This window comes from Bradysia coprophila, unplaced genomic scaffold (assembly GCF_014529535.1).
Source record: "Bradysia coprophila strain Holo2 unplaced genomic scaffold, BU_Bcop_v1 contig_439, whole genome shotgun sequence".
In the NCBI taxonomy this organism is placed as follows: Eukaryota; Metazoa; Arthropoda; class Insecta; order Diptera; family Sciaridae; genus Bradysia; species Bradysia coprophila.
Genome location: NW_023503692.1, coordinates 563,951 through 588,049, shown reverse-complemented (window position 1 = coordinate 588,049; position 24,099 = coordinate 563,951). Strand labels below are relative to the sequence as shown.

At 37.4% G+C, this 24,099-nt stretch overlaps 2 protein-coding genes across 2 annotated transcripts in view; both read left to right on the top strand.

The window, feature by feature from the left end:
- LOC119082469 (CD109 antigen-like) overlaps positions 1–24,099 on the top strand; it is a 49,178-nt gene that overhangs the window by 5,624 nt on the left and 19,455 nt on the right. The window contains exons 11-19 of the mRNA XM_037191988.1: positions 83–194; positions 267–413; positions 477–603; positions 669–772; positions 830–869; positions 10,161–10,338; positions 14,761–15,065; positions 20,274–20,573; positions 20,630–20,991. Coding sequence (XP_037047883.1) covers positions 83–194; positions 267–413; positions 477–603; positions 669–772; positions 830–869; positions 10,161–10,338; positions 14,761–15,065; positions 20,274–20,573; positions 20,630–20,991 — 1,675 coding nt within the window. The remainder of the gene's footprint in view (positions 1–82; positions 195–266; positions 414–476; positions 604–668; positions 773–829; positions 870–10,160; positions 10,339–14,760; positions 15,066–20,273; positions 20,574–20,629; positions 20,992–24,099) is intronic.
- LOC119082470 lies at positions 15,074–16,481 on the top strand. The gene is made up of 2 exons (XM_037191990.1): positions 15,074–15,825; positions 15,883–16,481. The coding sequence occupies exons 1-2, from the start codon at positions 15,541–15,543 to the stop codon at positions 16,441–16,443; spliced, it is 846 nt and encodes a 281-aa protein (XP_037047885.1). The 5' UTR covers positions 15,074–15,540; the 3' UTR covers positions 16,444–16,481.

Genomic DNA, 24,099 nt, shown 5'->3' with positions numbered 1-24,099 from the left:
GTTCTGGGTGATATTATCGTCCAAGAAGATAATCACATGATAGAAATGTCCCGTCACTCTATTTTTTATACATTTATTGCAGTCCTCGCATTGATCACGAAGTTTCTGTTGAAGTTACTTCAACCGAGCCATTGGACTACTTTACGTATCAAATATTAGGACGTGGTGATATTATCGTGACCCGAACGGAGATGGTATAAATTAAAGATAAACTGCAACCCGTTTTCATTGTGAATGATTTTCAATCATTAATTGATCTTAAACAGGTTCCAAAAACCAATTACTTTGTGTTTAGTTTCATGGCGTCATTTGCAATGGTGCCGAAAGCTAAATTGATTGTTTACTATATGAAAGATGCGCAAATCATATCCGACGCAATTGATATTGATTTCGGCGAAGAACTTCACAATTTCGTAAGTGCTATTCGGTCGATCGATTTCAACTAACTTAGAGGACAAAATTTCGAATGATTCAAGGTAAAAGTCGACACATCAGTCGATCAGGCTCAACCCGGACAAAACATTGATATAACGGTCTCAACGAGGCCCGGGTCGTTTGTCGGTTTGCTTGGTGTCGATCAAAGTGTTATTCTTCTGAAAGATGGTTAGCAGTACTGTTACCGTTGCCCATAGTTCTCAGCATACTGAATGTTTGTAAATCGATTTCAGGTAACGATTTGTCGAAATCGGAAGTTCTAAGGGAATTGGACGAATACAATGGCAGAGAAAGATTCGTAAGATGGACCGAGTATAATAAATGGCAAGACTTCGATGTAATTATTGTTCTTACATTGCTATACATGAGTTCTAATAGCGAAATGTTTTTTTAGACCGTCGTGCTACTAACCAATGCAGTTGATCCACTACAATGTGAGTAGAAGCACCTTTTTATCCGTTTCGAGGTATAGTTGCCTCGCTTGAAACAGGGTTGGATTGCGAGGGATTCTTCTTAAAAACAGAAGACCGAAACCGGACGCATTTTCTATTGGAATTTTGTATATGTCCCCAGTAAGATATTCGACCCCAGAACCCAATACCACTTTCAAAAAAATTCTTCGAAGCTTTTGTGACTGGTAAGAGGTCATCAAAAACCGAACCTGCACTTTTCTTACAAAGATTTCTGCAGTTACACGAGCCGTACAGGGTCGCTTCGGGTGTCATTAGAAAGGTAATTGCATGTACTTTCAGGATCTTATTGGGGTTTGGAAGCATCTACGACGAATTATGAGAAGTTGAAATGTTTAAGTGCTTATATTGAATCGCAGATGCAACCAAACTTCCGTAAGCTCTACTTTCCTTGAAAGTATATGCAATTACCTTTCTAATTACACCCCACACGACCATGTACGTTTCGTGTACCTTGAGAAAGTATAGCTCACATCTGACTTGATCACAAAGGCAGTAACACATTTAGAAGAGATCTTTTTGTGTACTATTTGTATTTTACATGCTACATGCTTAAAAAAGCCGTACTTTTCATGACCACAGTTGAAATTATGTTCTCCGGAGCGTGAGCTAGGTCTCTTGGATGAGGTCTTATCTGGCTACTCGGCCGTACAGTGAACGTGGAGTATTTTGTCAATATCTCGAGTAAATTTTGACCGAATTTCATGAATTTTTTTTTGTTTGAAAGGTATTAACGAATGTAAAGCGTCGGTACTATTTCAGGTCTCCTAACAAAATAACTTCCGGCGGTCATATTGGATTTTAGTAAAATTGAAATATCTTGGGAAAAATGGTACTTAGAGAGTTTCTGTTAACAGAGAAGTAATTGGTTATGTGTGGGGGGTTTTAGGAAACCCATATGTGGACTTCTATATATATCTATATGGGTAATTCCATGGTTAGTTGCGTTACAAATTTCGTTATCTGTGAGTCATAAAGTTAATTGTGCTGGCTATGTTTTGCGGTAACAAATCAGTCTATAAATTTTCTAATACTCAGGAGACATAGTGCTTTCATACCAACAAGAATTGGAATTTTTAGCCTGCGAAGTCTGACTTGTGTGATCGCAAAAGTCGGCGGTTAGTTGCGTTACACGTTTGTGACTTTTCGAAATATTTTCACCAAATAAAAACTGATTTCGGTAAACTTTTTTTTTCCCTGAAAGCTATGGTCAAGACGCGCAGTTTAAGCCCAATATGAGGTTCTTCTTCTTCTTCTTCTTTTTCAGCCTGTTTCTATCCACTGCTGGATGTAGGCCTCTCCAACTTCTTTCCATTTCGTACGATCCATTGCCATTTGCTGCCAGTTTGTACCTGCAATATTCTTAATTCCGTTTGTCCATCTCTCTGGTGGTCTACCTATAGCTCGTCTTTTATATGGTCGCCAGTTCATGATCTTTTTGGTCCAACGTTCGTCTGTCCTTCTTGCAATATGTCCCGCCCAGCTCCATTTCAGAGATGCTATTCTTTCCATGACATCAACGACCCTGGTTTGTTGTCGAATCCATTGATTCGTCATTCTGTCTCTGAGTGTTATTCCGAGCATACTCCGTTCCATGGCTCTTTGTGTCACTCTCAATTTATCTTCGGATGCTTTTGTTAAAGTTAACGTTTCCGCTCCATAAGTGAGCACTGGAAGGACACAAGTGTCGAAAACTTTGCGTTTCAGACTATTATTCATTTTGCTTTTGAAAATTAGTCTGAGTTTTCCGAACGCTGCCCATGCAAGACCAATCCTACGTCTTATTTCTGCAGTTTGGTTGTCCAGACCTAACTTCAGTTTATGTCCTAGATATACATAGCTGTCGACTCGTTCAATGACAGTGTCACCAATTTTGATTTCTCTATCGTCCCCGATGTTGGTCATGACTTTTGTTTTCGATAAGTTCATCTTGAGGCCAACTTTGCTCGCCTCTTCACTTAACTGTTGTAGCATAAGCTGAGCCTGACCTAGATTCGCTGCTATCGGTACAATGTCATCAGCGAAGCGGAGATTGCTCAGGTACTCTCCATTTATCTTTATTCCCATTTTACTCCAGTTTAACTTCCTAAAAATACTCTGCAGAATCGCCGTGAATAATTTCGGTGAAATGGTGTCACCCTGCCTTACACCTCGGCCAATTCTGAATTTCTCCGTGCTCTGATGAAGTTTTATACATGAAGTAGCATTTTTGTACACATATCGAATTGTGTTGGAGTACCTTGAGTCTACTCTACATTCGTCTAATGCGTCCAATATCGACCATGTTTCCACTGAATCGAAAGCTTTTTCGAAGTCTATGAATAGCAAGACTATGTCGATGTTGTATTCACGACACTTCTCAATAAGCGTTCTCATCACCTGCAAATGGTCGTTTGTGCTGAAACCAGATCTGAAAGCAGCTTGTTCAACAGGTTGGTAGAAGTCGAACTTGTTAGTGTTCCTCTTCGTAATGATTTTCATAAACAACTTGTAGAGTGTTGACAATAGGCTTATGGGTCGGTAATTTTCCAGCTTTGTTATGTCTCCTTTTTTATGCAGCAATGTAATTACCGCATTTTCCCAGGCTTCTGGTACTTCTTCCCATTGGAGACATCGATTAAACAAAGCCGTGATTGCCTTTAATAATGAGTCTCCACCTTGTTTAATGGCTTCCACTGGAACACCATCTTCTCCGGGAGACTTTTTGTTTTTCATCTCGGCTACTGCAGCTTTGACTTCATCAACAGTTATGTCGGGCATATCCTCCGATCCCACGTTTCTTATTATTGGTCTATCTTCGGTTTCTTCCGTTGGGCTCTGTCTTGCTGAAGAAAACAAATTCTCATAAAATTCTGTTGCAATGTTTAATATCGCATTTCGATCCGTTTGAATCGTTCCTGTTTTGTCTCGTAATTTGAAGATTTCTTTTTTGGCGTTTGTCATTTTTCTCCGTAGGACTTTCATATTGCAGTTAGCTTCAATTATGTTTTGAGCCAATTGGACATTATATTTTCTTTCATCTGATCTCCTTGCTTTGTTGATACTTTTAGACAGGTTCCGGTATTCCACCGAATCTCGTCCTCCGTTTTTTACCAACTCTGCTCTGCTTGCGATCAGGTCTAATGTTTCTCTGCTGAGTTTTGATTCTTTCCCTTGGACGGATTTGCATTTGGATTTCATGAAACCCATTATTGTATCGACGATTTTGGTATTCAATTCGTCCAATGTTTCACATTGATTGTTGACGTTATCTAATTCGGCAGTCATTTTCGTAGCAAATTCTTCATTTTGTGTGTAAAGCCGTTGTACGTCAATCCTTTCACTTTTCTGAACTAGTTGTGATCTTTGAAATCTGGTATTTAACGTGACTCTTGCACGAACCATTCGGTGATCACTACCGGTTGAAAAATTGTTTAGGACCGTAACGTTCTTAACGGTTGACTTACAGCCAGTTATGATGTAATCGATCTCATTTTTCGTTACACCATCTGCACTAGCCCAAGTCCATTTCCGTTGAGGCTTTCCTGCAAAAAATGAATTCATTGCGTACAAATTGTGTTGCTGTAAGAAGTTGAGTAAAGTATTTCCACGCTCATTTCTTTGGTCGTTGCTAAAACTACCAACAGAAACTTCGGAGTCTTCTTCTCGTTTTCCCAGCTTCGCATTGAAATCACCGATTAGATATTGGTAATGTGAAGGGTTTTCGTCCAGAGCTTTCTCGACATCTTCATAGAATCTTTCTACTTCTTCGTCATCATGGGTGGACGTGGGTGCGTAAACCTGAATTAATTTGACACTGTATCTGTTATTTATCTTCAGGCTTACGTATATCACTCGATCGGATATGCTTTTCGTGTGAATTATGCGATCCGACCACCGCTTGTTTATGAACAATCCGACACCGTGCATCAGCATCTGACTGTCACTTCCTCGGTAGAAGAATGTATGCCCTGATTGTCCCATTTTATCTTTTCTAGCTCTTCTTCCATTTCTTGCATTTTTTGTCTTGTCGACAATGTTCTGGCATTATATGTGGCAATGTATAATTCGTTATGGCTTCGTTTGAAGGTTTTTAGCATTAAAACACCACGCTTGCTACTGCGGGTTGGTGAGTATGAAAGCTTTACTTTGCTCGCCCCCGGTAATCCTCGAGCTCTGACCCGCACATTTCTGCACGTTCCGGGACCACCGTGCCTATCAAAGTGCACAGTGCCCGACGGGGTAGTGTTACTCTTTTTGAACATTCTTTTCCATAAAGCTTTGCCCATTCTTTTGAACCTATCTGAGCAAAAGGTTATTCGTCCTTTAAAAGCTTAACCTAGTAGCTAATAAGAATTCTGGGATCGTTCTATCCTTTGGCTTCCTGATCGTGTTGTTCCACCTCAACGTTGGTCCCTTAACCCCAATTCTTTCGGCTTCCAGCTCACGATTCATTCAACCTTAAGATTGATCTATCTAATCCTATCTTATTTACTGCTACGTCCTCGTTAAACTTCATTCCCTCCACTCTTTTTCAAACTGGCTTGGGACAGTCTTTGGCGGTGTTCAATATGAGGTTGGTAACCCAAAATTTGGGGGAGATATGTCTAAAAAAGTGATATTTTTCGGAGGTCATAAATAGCCAGAAATATTTTTTTTTCACAATTGGTGGTTGTTACCCCACAGAAAATGTTGTTTCGGCTCAAAACCGTTTAAAAAAATTGTTACAAAATTTTTCGAGATAATCTCGACGAGTTAAAATTCGAGGATGACTTTTATCACCACTGGTAAGCTGTTGTCACCTACTTTACTCACCCAACTAACCTGATTGGCTCAAAGTTATTTTTCTCGTGAAGCCATATGCTGTAGCTTTCGAATGACACCGATCTTCAGTTTTTATTTGAAAAAATGTAATTTCGGCAACGTTTGGGTCGAAGTGATTTTACCTTACTTCGAAGCAGAATGAACCAAAAATCTTCAAAAAATTTAATTTCGTGTCATTTGGAGCAATTGTGGAATTATATGGTCCACATCTACAGGAAAACAAATTTACAAAAATCATTTGAGATTTATTGAGAATATCTCGGAATGTCGAATACAAACAAACACTTTTTGGTCATGTCTCCCCGAGACCGCATTTTACAATAACCTCATATTGGTGTCAAACTACGCGTCTTGTCAATAGCTTTCAGCAAAAAAAAAGTTTAGTGAAATCGGTTCAGGTTTCGTGAAATAAACTAGAATTTTCAAAAATTTTCTGAAAACAAGCATACATTTTTATGGTTGTATCTCCCCGAGATTTTGCCACTTTGTGACGTAAAACTTTTTTGGTAAAATTTTGTTTCTAGAATTTCTTTGGTCAAATTTTTGCTGTTATAGTTTTTGCGTACAAGCGCAGAATGCGTCACCTCCAGTGATATCAGTTGTTTTGGAAGTATGCACAGGGACTTGCGTCACTTTTACTCTTTTGAGAGTTTTTGACTGATTGGTTATGTGTTTGGGGTGCTTTAGGCATTCCATATATGGACATCTATATATAACTATATATAACTATATATAACTATATACAGCTATATTGACTTATATACAGGCATATAGAGCTATATAATAGCATATTCATCTGTGTAATGTTTATTTATAATGAAATATAGCGGTATATAGCTGTTTAAATAGGAATTTATGAAAGATGACTTCGTACGATGCTGTCTATATTGCCTCCGGCAATTTATTTGTATATGATAACAAGGCAAAGAGTGGATAATGTACGTGATTTTAAAGGGCGAATAGCTTTTCAGTAGAGAAGTGTATGAAATAAGAGAAATTCACATTAAAGGCTTTTGATACGAATAGGTGTTTTGTACGGGTCGGCATTAGCTATGTTTTTTGGTTATCTTCTAGAGTTTTAAGATTATTGAGTTGAAAATGTCATCAACTGTGTTCTGTGCTACATCTGTGCTACAGGGGAGTCACCTAGGCCCTTCTAGGCCCCCTTCTCTTCATATTATTCTTCGACGACATAACAAAAGTAATACAACGTGCAAAGTGTCTATTGTACGCAGATGATTTGAAGATCTTTCGGAAAATACGAACAGTATCGGACTGCCGTCAATTCCCTAAAAAGTATCTACTGTGCTCACGTAAGATCACGTCTAGAATACGCATTCAACGTTTCATCATCTACGCCCTAAGACGAACTGTACGGCGTGACAATACATTCAGACTGTCTTCATATGATTCTCGCTGTGGGACAGTTGGTATTGAGGCATTATCAAGAAGACGCATCAATTTGAGTGTAAGTTTCATGTACGATGTTCTCACCGAACGAATTGACGCTCCCGAGCTGAAGTCTAAGATAAACATTCGACGACCTGCCCGCGATCTTCGTTCGAATGAATTTCTGCAAATCGACCAACACCGAACCAACTACGGATTATATGAACCGGTCAATTATATGAGCATGATCTTCAATCGATTTGCACATTTGTACGACAGATCAACCTCTAGGATTACGTTCCGTAATAGCATTCGTGCCATGGAGCTACCAGAGCGCTATTCGTGTATCACCTACAGGATGAGCTAAGCAGTGCCTATATTCGCGAAAATATTTTCTTAATTTTCTCAAATTTTCACAAATTTCATAAATTTTCACAAATTTTCTTGAATTTTCACAAATTTTCGTGAATTTTCATGAAATTTCACGAATTTTCTTAAGTTTTCACAAATTTTCATGAATTTTCAAGAATTTTCATGAAATTTAGGAAAAACGAATAAACAAGCGAACTATTAGAAAATCGTCAAACACTCAGTTTAATTAACATTTAGTCGATGGGTCACTGAAAACCCTGTGTCAAAGTGAGGTCCGGAGCATGTTAAAGTGTTTTTCGGTTGAGTTTAGTATCCTGATGAAGAAAAGTTAGGGTTAAGGCTAAGATCCTGGGCAATAACTTTTGGCGGCGGCATCCGAAAATCCGTGTTTTTCAAGTTTTTTAGTGAATATCACGAGAACTCGAAAAGATAAAAAATTAGTTTGTGTAAAATACAGGATAAGCTGAAAAAATCGTCAAAGTCGAAATTTTTAGTTATTGAAAAAATGCTTAATTTTGGGCCATTCTCTTCTCTTTTCAAGTGTTTTACATATATATATATATATATATTAACTGGGATATGCGAATCTCTAAATTCTGAACACGAATGAAGAAATCAAAATGTTTTTGGAAAGTACAGGGTGGGTATTTTTCCTGAAATCTTCGATTTCGCTGTTTTCTTTCCTGTTTTTTCAAATTTTTTTCGTAGACTTACTAATTATTTGATGGATATTTAGGAAATGCGGTCTTTCGAACCTTTTTTCTTATTCGTAGTTGTATGAATGCCAAATATTGTAAGATCCGTTCAAATGCTGACGAAAATAAATAACTTTTCTTATTCTAACTGAAAAGTGCCCAGCTCACCTACCAAAAGAGGTTCACGTTGGTTTAAAACGCACGAAAACCGCTTGTAAACCTATTGTTACATTGTTTAAATATGGTGCAATTTGATACGTCAAGATATTCATGCTCTTTGTTTTATACATATGACCAAATTATGTGATTAGGAGCGAATTGAAACAAAAAACGATTACGGCCTCGTACTCGTATCAAACAAATATATACATTTATATCCCGATACGACGAAGAGAAACTAGTTCTGAGTTACATTTGTTTCTGTTTCGATAAAGTGCTACGATTTTCAGTTTTCAATATTACTATCCTATTACTTGCATCCATCATAGTAATTTATGCAACAAGTTGCGAAAAGTAGTTGTTTTTGTCACTAGATGTGATGTTATCAGACGAGCGTAGCAAGTTTGATAACAACATCGTGTGACAAAAAACAACCACTTTCGCAACGTGTTGAATACAACGTTTTATGCAATTTTGTCGCAAAATCACTTTTTCATGTATTATTTCAAGGTATATTGATTTACTTTTTATCACTAGTGACAAAAAGTTATATGGAAGTCCTTTTTGTCACTAGTGATAAAAAGTAAATCAATATACCATTGAAATGATGCATGAAAAAGTGAACATTTTGCGACGGAATTGCATAAAAGTATTTTTAATCGGTTGATTTCAAATCTTGTACTTCAATTTTTTTAACATGCATTTTACTATATAAATACTGAAATCATACTACACAGAGCTTCGATAACAGATGAATATAATGAAAATAATGGGGAACTATAAATTGGACAAATTATTTTTAATTGTTGTTAAACATCATAATAAGCAAAAACTGCTCCAAAATGGCTGATCTATATTTTCAGCCAAAGATGTCAATACCCATGTAGTTCTTGTTACAGACAACCCTACATCTACTTTGATAGTCCATACGAAAATCGATTACGGTGGTCTTTGCGAGTTGCTTTTTTTACTTCTGTGACGAAAGAAAAACCTCCAAGTCGGTAGTACTGACTCAGTGGAATAATGCGTTGCGTCAAATTAGTTTAAAAAACGATTATTTAGCAAAAAAAACAAACGACAGCATTTACTAAATATCCACAAATAATTAGTAAAGTGCGTTTTTTAATTAGCGAATTCAAACGCCAAAACATCATAGACTGGGAAGCACTTAATTGACTGGGAACATGGATGACTTTTAAAACTCTGGTAAATCGAAAATTGTGTTTTTTAAAGATGAACAAACTGTAAGTCTAATAAAAAAAATTGAAAAAAACGAGAAAAGCAACGATATAGAAAATTTTATGAAAAAACAAGTAATTTTCTTTAATTTTCCCAAATTTCATAAATTTTCACAAATTTCATAAACTTTCACAAATTTTCATGAATTTTCATAAATTTTCTCAAATTTTCACAATTTTCATGAATTTTCTCAAATTTTCACAATTTTCTTGAAATATTTTCGCGAATATAGGCACTGGAGCTAAGTGTTTAGCTGCCGTTTCGTTCATTGCAATTGGATTGATTTGATTTACTAATTTGTTTTCCGCTTTTCTTTTTCTTGTTTTTGAATTTTCTTCAGCTTTTTTCATCTTTTTGACGAATATTTTTTCTTCAATTGTTTGAATATGATCCTTGTTTCCATCTTTAATTTTAATTTTTCTTTTTGTCATAAATATCAGTTGGTTTTATACTGTTGATAAATAGATAAATTGAATGTAGCAGATTTTCGTTTTGTTCTTGGTTGTGTTGGTTGGAATACAATGAGAAATAAGTGCAATTCTGAAAATATTTTCTATTTCAAAAAACTAGCTTGACTTTAAATAAAATCTATTTTTAGGGCGAATTCATAACGACCGGCTTAGATTTGGTGGTAGTACGACAAGTTATTTTTCGGGATCCTCGAGGTCATACAGCAGTCTTTCGGAAAGCAATTTCATTGAATCTGAGCAAAAATCACCAGTTATTCGGACGGAATTTCCGGAAACATTTATTTGGGATTATAACGCCACGGATAGGTGTGTGTGTGTGTGTTACCATCAACATCTATTGATTGACTAACGTTCTGACAAATTTTATGTTTTTCATTTTATTGATGCCAAAACCAAGGTAAATATAGTGAGGAGGTAATGTCATATATAACCGAATCAGATGTGCGGTGGCACGAAAGTTCGATACAAACGCCATCTCATCCCTTCGTTGAAAGCAAAAAGTGGAATAGAATGTCGGGCCATCTGTTGTGAGACAGCGAAAATATTTTTGTGAAATACAAGTAAATCGTAGTCAACCATTTTAAAAAGATATGCCATTGGCATCGAACTTATGTGCTAGGCCGCGCGTCTGAATGACATTACCTCCTCACTATATTTACCTTGACCAAAACTAGTCCAGGGTGAACGCTTGTACATAAACTGCAATAACGCCATTGCGTATCTGAAGCATGTAGTGAAAGAGTACGCCATATATTTAAGTCAAGGATACACCAAGTCGATGCAATGATATTTGGACAGAAAATGTATGCGCCATCTGTCAAAATTTTCAGCTTGTGTGGAAAAATGTATGAGAATTTAATTTCATCGACTGGTTGTATCTTTTACTTAAACGAAGTGATTATTCGTCCGCTAATGAATTTTTTCATTTTTAAATAGTTATTTTTCTAACGCATGTTTCAAGGCTTTTTAGCCCCGTACGAAGTACAAAGGGGCTTATAGGATTACGATGCCGTGTGTGATTGATGGGCATATTCGGGTCAGCCCTTCGTGAGTTAGGGCCACCTAAGTGATTTAAGGTCTTTTGGTGATATTTATGGCAAAATAAACAATGGAAATGTAAATGACAGGGCAAATGATAGGTATTGTCAATACCATTCCAGCAAAAAAAAGGTTTTTAAAATCGGGTGAGTGGACCGTGAGTTAGGGCCTTAGAAGTGAAATGCTACTAGGGCCCTATGTGTATTATACATAGAACTCGAGTAAGTTTCATTCGTTTTTCATAATTTTTGTTTGATTTGGAAGGTAATCGAAGGCCGAATAGAATGTTGTTGAAAAAAAATTAAATTTGAGTCCTTGGCCTAAGGCCGCTACTAGGGCCCTATGTGTATTTCACATATAACTCGAGCAAATTTCATCCGTTTTTCGTAATTTTTGTTTCATTTGGAAGGTAATCAAAGGCCGAATAGAATGTAGTTGAAAAAAATTTTAAATTTGGGTCCTCGGACTGAGGCCGATACTAGGCCCTTCAAAAAAATAAAATTTTTAGGGCGATTTGAAATTTTTGTTTCATTTGAAAGGAACGTCGTACGGGGCTTCGTAATTGCGCTATGCGCAATTTATAAGATGTACAAATTACATAATAATTTTACTTTAACTACATTAACCGGCGCAATAGGCTTACGGTCAAAGTAGGGTGACAGACGCACTAGGGTCACGTACGCAATAGATATACGGGTTTGTACGGGGCTCAGTCGCAGCAAACGCTCCGACTGTTCTGATGGCTCGTTTAAGGAAAGAGACATGGAATCGAATTCGCTAAAAAAAGCCTTGAGAAAATTATCGGTAATGAAAACAACAATTTCTTTGATTTTCTTTCTCTTACGAAATATGATACAAATTGCTTACAATCTCTTTTACAAAATGTGACACGTGGTTGACCCTGTCTGCAGCAAAACAATAATGCCTGATCAGCCTGCAGTCTAAGCTTAACAATGACGTAGAGCTTACTCTACGACCCCGTCTACGACGAAATTTTCAATCTATTTTACAACCACCTCAGAATGATTAGAAAGAAATTATGTGATTCCTTATATTTTTGAGTTCCAACATTTTGAACTTAATACTAGCGTCATCTGTTCGACGCTGATTCACCGAAACAGAACTTTATGTCCACAACGATTCCGCACCAAATTCAAAATTTCTTGACAAATTTTTTTAAACCAATAAATAGTATAAAATCGATAAAATCAAAGAAGAAAATTTGTTTCGGAGAAATCAAACCTTACTGTAAGTTTCAATTACTCACAATCGAGGAAAATTGAAAATAATATTTTCGATTTTTTCGACATCAACACATGGGCGCTAAAAATGTAACAATGACCATTTATCTCCTGCAAGCTGATATTTCATACATTACGCGTTTCTGCATATAAACACAAACACATACATAACCACAGCCTATACGATTGGATAATTCACACATAACCCACCTAGGGTAAATTTACTTTCCATCTACATATTTGAAAAAAAAAAATCGCCGAACTACGCCAACAAATCACATAACGAGATGCAATTGGTGTCGGTAGTGGTTCGTTAGTCACTTCTACATCGATCAAATAATCAGAGTAGTCGGAATGATGTGATTTGAACGAAATGTTGAGGTTGATAGTATATGTGTGTGAGTAAGTAAATAAAGGATTCTCTGATGTTCTTTTTGTTGTGAATGCGTTTTAAAACAACATGCTTAATTAATTAAATCCAAATTTTTGTGGTTATTTCGCTAATGTATGAAATATCAGCATGCAGGAGATAAAACATTGTTCTACCTTGGTGTATATTTCTCGAATCACTTCTTATGTACAATTGTATATACACTCGCTGGCGCTCGTTATATACAATTGTACATACGAAGTTATTCTCGAAATATACACCAAGGTAGAAAATGTACTATTAATCATTTGACATGTCTGAAAAGTTACAAAATGTACAAGGCAGTGTCAATGTACAAATTGCACATACGCATGCATGTGTGTATTTATTGTATTTTTCTACTAACAGCATGTGGCTTCGATATGAAGTAAATTGTTTTGATGACTGTGACTACAACTAATTGGGTAATATTTTGATAGACAAAATGTCGAAATAATTATAAATCATCAAAAGTTGTGCTCTTAACACACTTCAATTAAAATATGGAAAGTGATTCCTGCGCTACCCTTACAAATCAATGTACAATGATGCATGACGTGAATGTTGTTTTTTTCTTCATAATTTCTTTCATCTAATCGGTGTGGACATAAAGTTCTGTTTCGGTGAATCAGCGTCGAACAGATGACGCTAGTATTAAATTCAAAATGTGTGGAAAGGTTGGAACTCAAAAATATAAGTAATCACATAATTTCTTTCTAATCATTCTGAGGTGACTGTATGTATCTTCGAGTGCACGCTCCGCTAGGATGAGTGGAATTGTTATCCATTCTTCATAAAAAAGTTGTTTAAGTTATTTAAAACAATTCTTACATTAATTACGTGTATCTGGAAACGGCTGGATGAAGGAAGAGAAATAAAATGCTTTTGTTACGAATAGGTGTTTCGTACGGGTCGGCGTTAGCTATGTTTTGTTTACATATTTGAGGTTAGGGTTCTCTATGAATTCCGGTCTAGCTATCAGTGTTTGTGTTTACAGTTACTTGGGCTTGATCTATACATGATGTCGTTGATGCAGCAAAGTCATTTGTATTTTAGACGTCACACATCAGTCCTATTTTGTCAATAAATCAAGAATTGAATTTATTTTCAAGAAATGCCGAAGAAAATTGTGTGGTTTGGTCTGTGGACGAACTGTGAAAAATGGTTGAAAAATGACTGAATAATCGAGATTACGGCGCGAAGTTTTAAATGTACGAATTAAAGTTTCTGTTTTGTGTGATTTATTAATTAGTTATTACTTGAAATAATTTCCTTTTTGTTGTGGGATGCGAAATATTGAATTTCAACTAATAAATTATCAATTAATTACATAAAACAGAAACTTTATTTAGCACATTCAAACCTTCGCGCCGCAATTTTTCAATTATTTTGCAGAGTGTCGATTTTTCAGTCATTTTTCACAAACTGTGTACTCGCCTTATCATTTTCCGGTGTTGACACAAATTAAACTTTTATCGAGTCGAATTCGCCTCACAACTAGCTTTAACTTGACGCAAACGAACTCAATATGTGTGCAACATAACAAAACTAAATTCACCTGAAAGTGGAGTTGACAGTCGTCCGTTTTGCCTCCGTTTACGTGACGCTTCTATTGCTTAGATGACTTTTACATTGTTTCCAACTGTCAAGTAAACGAGTGGAAAACGGACGACATTGAATTCAACTTTAGCGATCCGGATAACTACGGATTTGTATTACTTTGAGTGTTACATACTTTGCGATTAGTGATAACAGATGATGCTGTGTCGGTGAGGCGGCAGTACCACCATCTGTTATCATTTCTCTGGTCTAAAATCCAAAATCATTTTTATACCGAGATTTGTGAACGTTTTTTTATGCTGCTGGAAGAAATGTTCGATACATGAAAACGACGCTTTGCGATGCTTTATAGCATATAAATGCTTTCATTTCTTTTGCTGATTTCAGATTGCATGATAGTCATAACCATACCACAACGCTACACTCTGAACTCATAAAACCAACAGAAATTAATTTCCAATTTTTTTAACCGCTGTGTAGCTCCGGAACGAGGACAATTCAGAAAAGAGTTCCCGACACAATAACATCATGGATAATTACTGGATTCACCATCAACGATGTGTTCGGACTCGGTCTGACAAAATCACCGAGGACCATGAAGGTGTTCCAACCGTTCTTCGTTTCGTTGAACCTCCCATATTCGATAAAACGAGGAGAAGCGGTCGCTATACAAATCGTTGTTTTCAACTACATGGATGAAACTGTTTACGCTACGGTTACATTGGAAAATGCAGAAAACGAATTCGTTTACTCGGATCCGTCCAACGAAGTCCTAGAAGCACCGAGTAAAAATTGTTGGCATTAGTGGTTAACGTTAAATGTGGCACATAAACATCTGAAATGAATTCATTTTTGCTCGTCTCGTTGGTCGAGTTGGATAGGCGCTGGATTTATAAACCAGAGGTTGCTAGTCAGTTGCTGCATGTTCGCCTGATTAATCGACCAAGCCGCATATTTTAGGTCGATCCACAAAGCGACATTGTCTCATAAATTAATTTGAACGGAAATTGTGACTTAGGACGTTAAATTTTAAAATTCAAAATTTCGTATCCGTATCGTACGGCTTTCTTATTACACACGGCTCTGCTTTATTCTGATTCCATTAGTGGTAACACTGTCTATAATATCTATTGTTCAGTTTACACAATACCACATGTCATGTCATAACAATACGTGTAGCCATAATAGATAGCGCAAGATTCTTCTCCAGCCGAAATTATAGAAAATTATTGATTCCGCGGTTGTACGATCTGGTGGAGAATGGAGGAATCCATCGACTTACGTGAGATTGAGCTTGTTGACGGGCAAATTATGAATATGGAAGATACGGACGGAAATTTGGAATCAATGGAGAATTGTGTATTCATTTTGTATGACGAAACGGATCAAGGTGCCGAACTTGATGCCGACGCGGTCATTGAACAACCAGATGAAAATAAAAAACCAAAGAAGCGTCGAGCAAACCTGACCGTGTTCAATGAATCCCAATCAACAAAACGGAAAAACGAAACGGCAAAGCGGGAATTGACAAGCATTGTAAAACAGGTGTGTAGTGATACAGTGGTGAATTTTCATTCAATTTATTTAAGACATTATTAACAGCTTGAAAAAATTGACAAACAACTCAACAACAAAGACGACAAACGCGCAACGATCAATTTTGTGGCAACGTTTAACAGCTTCCAGTCGAACCGTATCAGTACATTCAAATACCCCTCAGAAGCCGAAATCAAACCAAAGTTCTTGGACTTCGACGGTACCATGTCTGCCGTCAAAGTTGCTGTTCAAGAGGCAATGAGTGACTACTTTCCACAAAAACAAGTGGCGGCAACCGTCACCGCTCCGCTGGACACTTCAATCGATTTTACAACTCCCACAAAGACCATATCAGCGTTCACCACCATCCCATCTCCGGCCAACGAAAGGAAATCGTTGCCCACATCTTCAAAGAATCTTTGTGGGAGAAATGCTTGTTCGTTCGAAAAAAAAATCAGAAAGCCAGTCTGGGTCAAGTGCAGCTACGATGGAGGTGACGGAAAAACGTGCAGTTATTGGGTACATGCGGCCTGCATTGGATTTCCAGCTCTAAAAGAGGCCGACGCGAAATCATTTGGTGCATGGCATTGTCCGGATCACACTGAATCATATTTTAAACGCAAGTAATTTATTGGGTACGAATGATTGAAATAAACAGTTTCGAATGGCAGCTGGTAAGTTCTTCAATTCATCAAATTTCGTCCTCTTCATCATCGACAAGGTTGAACACTCGCCAGTATGTTTCTTTAAGTTTCTCTTTATCTGATGCTTTCAATTCCAAATTTATATCCTTTTGCAAGTCTTTGGATAAGTACTTAGCAATGGTTTTTGTCTCCGATCGAAGTTTTGTCACTCCCCAGCTATTAACTTCTTCTTCTTGATTGTCGTTTTTAAAAATTGAAATATAACTACCAACAGTAGCTTGCCCGGTCTTCACGACACCCTCATAGAAATGTTTTCGGTTCGATTCGGCTAGCAGTTGGCATCGTAGAATGGAATTGAATGGTTTGTTACCCTCTCGAATGCCCGGTAGAAAAGATATTTCCTTCTTTTTCGTGAGGTCTAGCATTCCATGGCGACGGAATAGGCCTCTTGCGGCTCGTTTTTCGAGAGTGAAATTTAGTTTGTGCTGGCAAGATGATGTGTGAAGATTCAACCGCTCTTCCACGTTTTCAATTATCTGTGTGTAGGTGAATCCAAATTATTGATGCGAAAATTGACAAATTAAGTGAAGAGTAGTGATAAAACTAACTTTGTCAAGTTTCTGCATTGACGCAGAAGCAGCCTTCCATTGTTCGCCAGTCGGAACTCCATTTCTGACGACAAAACTTTTCATTCTTCGATTTCGCTGCTCCAACAAAAAGTCAACACCCTGACCAACTTTACTCCCGGGAATTACCATTGACTCCCTATGTACTGCTTTTCGTATGGTTCCTGGCATTTGAATCAACTCTGCCACATCCAGGCAATTGATAAGTTGATATTTTGGGTGCCGAAACGCGTAAAACAAGCCGGATCCCTGTTCTCTTGCTTTTATAGCAACATCGAAATTGTTCTTACGAACTCCTCCACGGAACAGCAAAATGGAAAAACACCAGTAGTAGGCAAACTGAAATGCCGCTTTAGCATTTTCATTATGGCATTGATTGATTTGTTCGAAAAATCCTTCAACCGTAGGCTTCAGTTGAGGTGTGTTTTTCCGACATAATTCAATGTACGAGAACAGAAGCTCATCTGATAACGCCTCAAATGTGATCTACAACAATTTCAAAGTTAATAGAATTTAAGAGATGAAAATGATCTGTTTAGTTGTTACCTCAAGTATTTGCCAAGCTTTATGATGATCTGTACAATTTTCGACACACCACTTAGCTTTCGGTGTGTGAAATCCTAACAGTTCTGTCACTGGTTCCAGATACAAAGGAAACCAACCGGAAAATAAGGATTTTACCATGTTCATTTCGTAGTGACCTGCACCTATAAAAATATTCGAATGAAAATCAAAATAACCAATCAGAAGAGACGTTGTACCGGGTCTAAGAAGTATGTTATCGAAAGCTCTTCTCAGTTGGGGCGGGCTCGGCTGACCATGTGATATTTGGTAATGATTCGGTATATTCTTCTCCATCAGCACTTCATCGCAAATGTGGCAATAGACCGATTTACGGATAATTTCTTGCGCCAAAGAAAACGGAACTCCATCAACAACTATTGTGACCCATTTTCGCTTGTCAGATAAAGCCACTTTCTGAATATGCTGCAGAACCTCACGAACTGTATCGTAGCTGTTGGGATTTACCAGCAGACACTCCTGATCATAAATTTTGCAGAAGCTTGGATGTTCCAAGATATCTTCGTATGGCATGCCGCAGTTGTCTTTTGGTGGAAATTTAGAGTGGTCATCGACGTAATCCTTTCCGTTTTCAGGCATAGTCGACTCAATGTAAGTTATTCGGCGCTGAACAAACTTTACCAAATGTTGATTTACAAGCTTCAGAGATGACGATGTAAACTGTTGTAATTTGTGGTTTAGGGCTGAAGCGTCGTTAGGAGATATTTCGTACATCAGAGGAAAATTCATAGTTTTCTCTTGTGGGTTGTCGGCATCTAACAATTCAAAAGCTGCAAGTGAAGTGACTGCACTGATCTTGAACTTACAGTCTAATTCAACTCTATGAGCTTTTGCCATAACTTGATTGTTGTCGAATGCAACAACAACATATCCATCTTCTGGGAATTTCGGTGGAATTTTACTAATTTTCTGAAGCGCATGTTGAAGTGTGGTGCTGGTGCCACCACCGGTTACAGTTCCATAAATTTCGCATACTCTTCTTGAGTTCGACAGAAAGTACATGTATAGCATCTCGGATAACATTTTGGCCGAAGTGTAATTCAGATTTACGGCTGCAAAAATCGTCTCCATGGCATGAACTACCAAACGAATTCTACAGTTCTTGATTTCCTCTGTTTCCGTTCGCTTGCTGAAAGCAATAATAACGGGCATTGACGAATGTTGAAAAATGCAATTACTTCAAAAAATTCAACAGTAATATCTTTGTAAATAGCTGTAAGAGGGAAGAAGATTCATTTGTGAGCGTACCTTACTCCGTTCATCAACCCAATTAAAATATTTTTAAGAGGTGCAAACGCATTTTGCCAGTAAGACTGATATGTCATGCTCTCCATGTCTTCTAGCCGGTTACCCAAATTGGTTTTGTTCAGCTGAGCGACATGCTTGTTAGTAATTGGAGACAAACGCTCCCCAACAGCACGCATAAGTTCGTTTAGCTGATCGTCCGTCATAGGCATGGTTTTAATTTCAGCTAACAATCTGTCGAATTGATTGTTTGAACTTTTAATTGCTTGAGGCGATGGAGACAAGCAATTCTTAGTGTCAGCAATATTATCATTTTCGATCAAATCGTTCAAATGTTTGCAACATGCCAGGCAAAGTTTTGGTGTCGGTTTCTTAAAGCGACTCAAATTTGGCTGGTTGAGCAGAATTTTGAGTTTATTAAACAAATCTGCTGTGACATGGTCATAATTATTTAGCCGGATAAGATGCTCCGCTTGCGCGTTATATTTGTACTGCGCTGATTTATGAATAGATTCTTTCAAGAAACAAAACTCAGATTCTTTATCATTTGACGACATTTTGACTGATTATAATTTTACAGCACCCGAGCAAACGTTCTTCGCTTATAAGTCAATTATTTTTTATAGAAACACTTCGTTTTACTAGTAAAGGAAAAAGAACTAACTTTTGAGAGAAAGAAAACGTTTCTGAAAGTTTGGCTATTTTAACTGTTATGTACGGTGTTGCGACCTGGTCGCACGGTGAAAAGTACGTCAGACTTGCGACCTGATCGCACGGTGAGTAGTACTTTGCCCATGTCTACTGAGTTCATAATATGCGCGTATATATTGATCTTACGGTATCCTGGTGTTAACATCTACAAAGGGATAGTAAAGTCTTTTGATTTGCACTGTTCTTACAGTAATTTATGCTTTGAGTGGAATTTCGGGATGTGTTTTTGAGAAAGTCGCTCCACGAGACGGCTTCAGATTTATCGCTTATGTTAAATGTAGCTAAATAAAGCGACTTCCTAGTACATAAACTATGCGACGAAGTCGATTATTCAGGCGGTCATGCAGCAACTGCTAGTTCAAGCCCAGCTGTGGACATTATGAGCGAAAATGCTTTCAGTTCAGATTTTGATGTCTAGTATGTTTCACTAAATAGAAATAAAAATTTGTTGGTTTTACACCAAAGTTCACAGGAACTCATAATTCTCGTATATATCACACCAATCACACCTAGTCAAGTATACAACCAGTCGGTGAAATGAAATATTGACAGAGAATGAGAATTTCATTTCACCGGTGTATTTTGCTATACTTAGCTTCAAGCATAAAACACACAATTATCGATCCAAACAATTTCTTCTCGACACTAGGAATTGAACAATTTCGTCAAAAGAACATCTACATCAAAGCGAATGACGGTGCGCCAGTATCATTTCTGATAACGCCCACAAAAGCTGGTCCTATTAAAATCAAAGTCACGGCCACTTCAGCTCTAGCTGGTGATGCAGTTGAAAGGACTCTTCTGGTTGTACCTGAGGGCGTGCCACAATACAAAACCGACGCATTTTTTATTGATTTGAGACACAGATCCGAGTTCAATGATAGGTTCACCGTTGAGATACCAAGGAATGCTGTGCCAGATTCAACCCGAATCACTGTATCTGGAGTCGGTAAGAATTTTGGTACGAACAAAAAAACAATGACCGGTAGCAAATACACTTTTCAGGCGACATTATGAGTAGTTCGATCAAAAATCTCGACCAACTCATTCAAATGCCCGGCGGGTGCGGTGAACAAAACATGGTGTATTTCGTTCCTTGCATTGTGGCTATCAACTACTTGAAGCATACCGGTCAACTAACTAAGTCCATTGAAAGTAAAGCGAAAAATTTCATGGAAATCGGATACCAAGAAGAACTGACTTACAAGCACAATGATGGGTCCTTCAGTGCGTTTGGTAAATCAGACGGTAGTGGCAGTACATGGCTGACAGCGTTTGTAGTGCGATCGTTCCTTCAAGCCAGAAATCACATAATGGTTGACGAAAACATTATCAGAGAAGCTTTGAATTGGTTACACGACAAACAGGTTAGTTTTCTAAATGATATACCAGCCAGTGCCGCAGCCAGAGGAGCCTGCCCTCAAACCTATAAAAAACAAGCCGTCAGAACAGTCGGAGCGTTTGCTTGAAAATTGCGCATAGCGCAATTACGAAAGCCCGTACAAAGTACCTCTCAAATAAAACCAACAATTTACGACATTATTTAAGGAATCCAATTTTTTTGCCAATTTTCGGTATTCAATTACCTTTAAAATGAAATAAAAACTAGCAAAATCGGATGAGATTTACTCGATTTGTGTGCAAAAACCCTCAGGGCCGAGTAGCAGCCCTAGCCCAATTTTACTTGGATTTATAGGATTTTACTTCATTTTTACCGATTTATATCGTTTTTATTAAAATCCAATATGGCCGCCTGCAGCCATTTTGTTAGGACACCGGAAATAGTACGACCGTTTTGCATTCGTTAATACCTTTCAAACAAAAAAAAATCATGGAATTCGGTCAAAGTTTAATGGAGATATTGGCAAAAAACACCACCTTCACTGTACGGCCGAGTAGCCGAATATGAGCTCACTCCAAGGGACCTAGCTCACGCTATCGTGAATCGAATTTCATAAACTTTTTCATTACACTAACTACGAAAATTGTAATTTTCGCTTCCCGAATGAGATGCGAAAGTTTAAAAATTCAACTCTCAGTAAGCCACGACATCACAAGAGGTGCGAAAGTACTTTCGCCCCCCAAACGAAGATGCGAAAGTAAATGACAGCAACAACAGAGGAGCGAAAGTACTTTCGGCTCTCAAACGAGGATGCGAAAGTAAATGACAGCAACAACATTTGTTCCGTCTGGTGTCGTTGTGATCGCTGTGATTTTTGTGATAGAAAAGAACGTTGCCATTAATTTAATATTTTTTGTTTTACCAGGAGGCTGCCGCCCCCTGGACCCCCGCATATTTCAGCTTATTTCGGTAAATTTCATCAGTTGGAACGAGTTTAGGAAGCTCAAATTACAATTTTCGTAGTTATTGTAATGAAAAGTTGTATGGATCACATGGCACGACGTAAAAAAATTCAACCTGTGCGATTGCCGCCCTGGCCTTCGGCCACGGGCTGCAAACTTCACACACGGTTGATTTTTTTTACTTTCGTCCCTTGTGATCCAAATAACCATTTTTTCCCTGTTTGGTACTATCTAATAAAGCAAAAATAATCGAAATCTGTTCAAATTTAGCTGAGCTATGTGGGAAAACTGCTTGGCGCCCTTTGCCTGGTTCACACCAAGAGCTCTAACTCACGAGTCGGTCATCTGATTTTTAAAAACTTTTTTTTGGCGATTGGTATTACAGTCGTTGAAAAGTGAAAACTAACATGTTTTCTGTTTTGGGACTAGTTTTGGGTTGAATTGTGGGACAAAAATACTTAATTTAATGAACAACAGTGGCGCTAGTTGTCCAGCAAAGTTTTTATTCAATAAAATTTTGACACTTTTGATTCGGGGTGCTCACATTCGCACCATAAAAAATTCAAACGAGCAGTTAACAAAATCGAGAACATAAATGTACACATTTTTTGCGATGCTGACCCTTCCCAAGAATTGTTGACATTGTATCTTGAAATACACACAATATCCTCATATTTATTTCTGAAATTTAAAGTAAAATTGTGAAATCTTGATGCATTGGAATTGAAGCTGCTGGTCACATTTTTAAATGGTACGGTAATGAGCAGCCAAAATTCAAATGTCAGAACCACTGTTCGCGTAGTATTGTTCTCGCATTCATTATTCTTGTGTCAATTTGATTCGGTTGTGATGTGAGAAAATTTCTGCTAAACTTTGTGCATTATTCGCGATTTTTAAGTGCGTTAAACATTGCAAATAGCCAAATATTTTTGTGAACGGCTAAAAGTGTTGAGGAAATTTCGGAAATATACGTGTGTGGAAGATACACATCAAAACATTGCTGTCGGTTTCAAATTTAAACAACCACAGCCAATGTTTTGATCGTGTTTTCCCATACAAATGATACGAAAAGTGAAATAATAAATTAACTCAGTATTTGGTCGCGTTTAATTGCTAATAATTTCTATTTTCTAATCGAAAATCTTTAAATCGAAGAATTTGACTTCGGAGGAATTTTCTGCTTTTGATGTGGTCAGAAATAAATTATTTGTTTTTCTTCATCTAAAAAGGTTTTTTTTTATCAAATTTTCATAAGAAAGTTATCTTGTTCAAGAAGCTTTTTGAGTCCATAACACATGGAAATGTGCATCAGCATTTTATATGAACTGTACACTGATATCAACAGTTAGTATCTCTCACCGAAAACAAGAGCTTAGCAAATCGATGCATGCTATTCGAATGTTCGGTTTGCGATCAATACTATGTTCTAAGAAGTTCCTACTATCAAAAGATCAAGTCTTAAATGAGGACGTTTGTAGTTGGCAGCGAGATCCCTTTCAAGTCATCAGACTTTTCATTATCTGGGAGTTTTTAGTAATACAAAGTTCATAACAGCTGAATAATGATTTATCAAAATAGACTAGGGACAGGAACGCATTTATAGCAAGTGATATGAACGATTTTCGTGATGTTAGAGATTTTCGAACAGAATCATCAATCAACCGTATAGTTCTACCAAAAGCATGACACGTTTATGAGAAAGTACTATACCGCGGTAGGTACAGCTGCACTGATAAAGTCAACTTACACCTTGGATATTTCACTATGCAGCATAAAGAAACGAAGGGACCCATTTCTAAATTATTTTTTTGATCGACCAAAATCTCATGACTGTGATCAATTCAGTCAATACATGTGTAGCGATTATAACACACACAGTTCAGTGTTGCTCTCAATACGTGGTTGACGATACAATGGGGCGTGAAGATTCTCGTCGCCGTTATGATGTGAATTTTCAAGTCACGCAGATCTTCCCAAAAGCCTTGACAAAGCCTACAACCTTGACAATTCTTTCCTTACCAATTTTTACTGTTGAAGTAATTAGTTATTTGTCGCTGTTTTGGACGACTGATTAGAGTGCCTCAGATCAATCGTCCCAAACTGGTACACAAGTAATTTTTCATGTAAACGGCCGAAAACCAGATAAAACCAAAAAAGTTGCCCTAATTTTG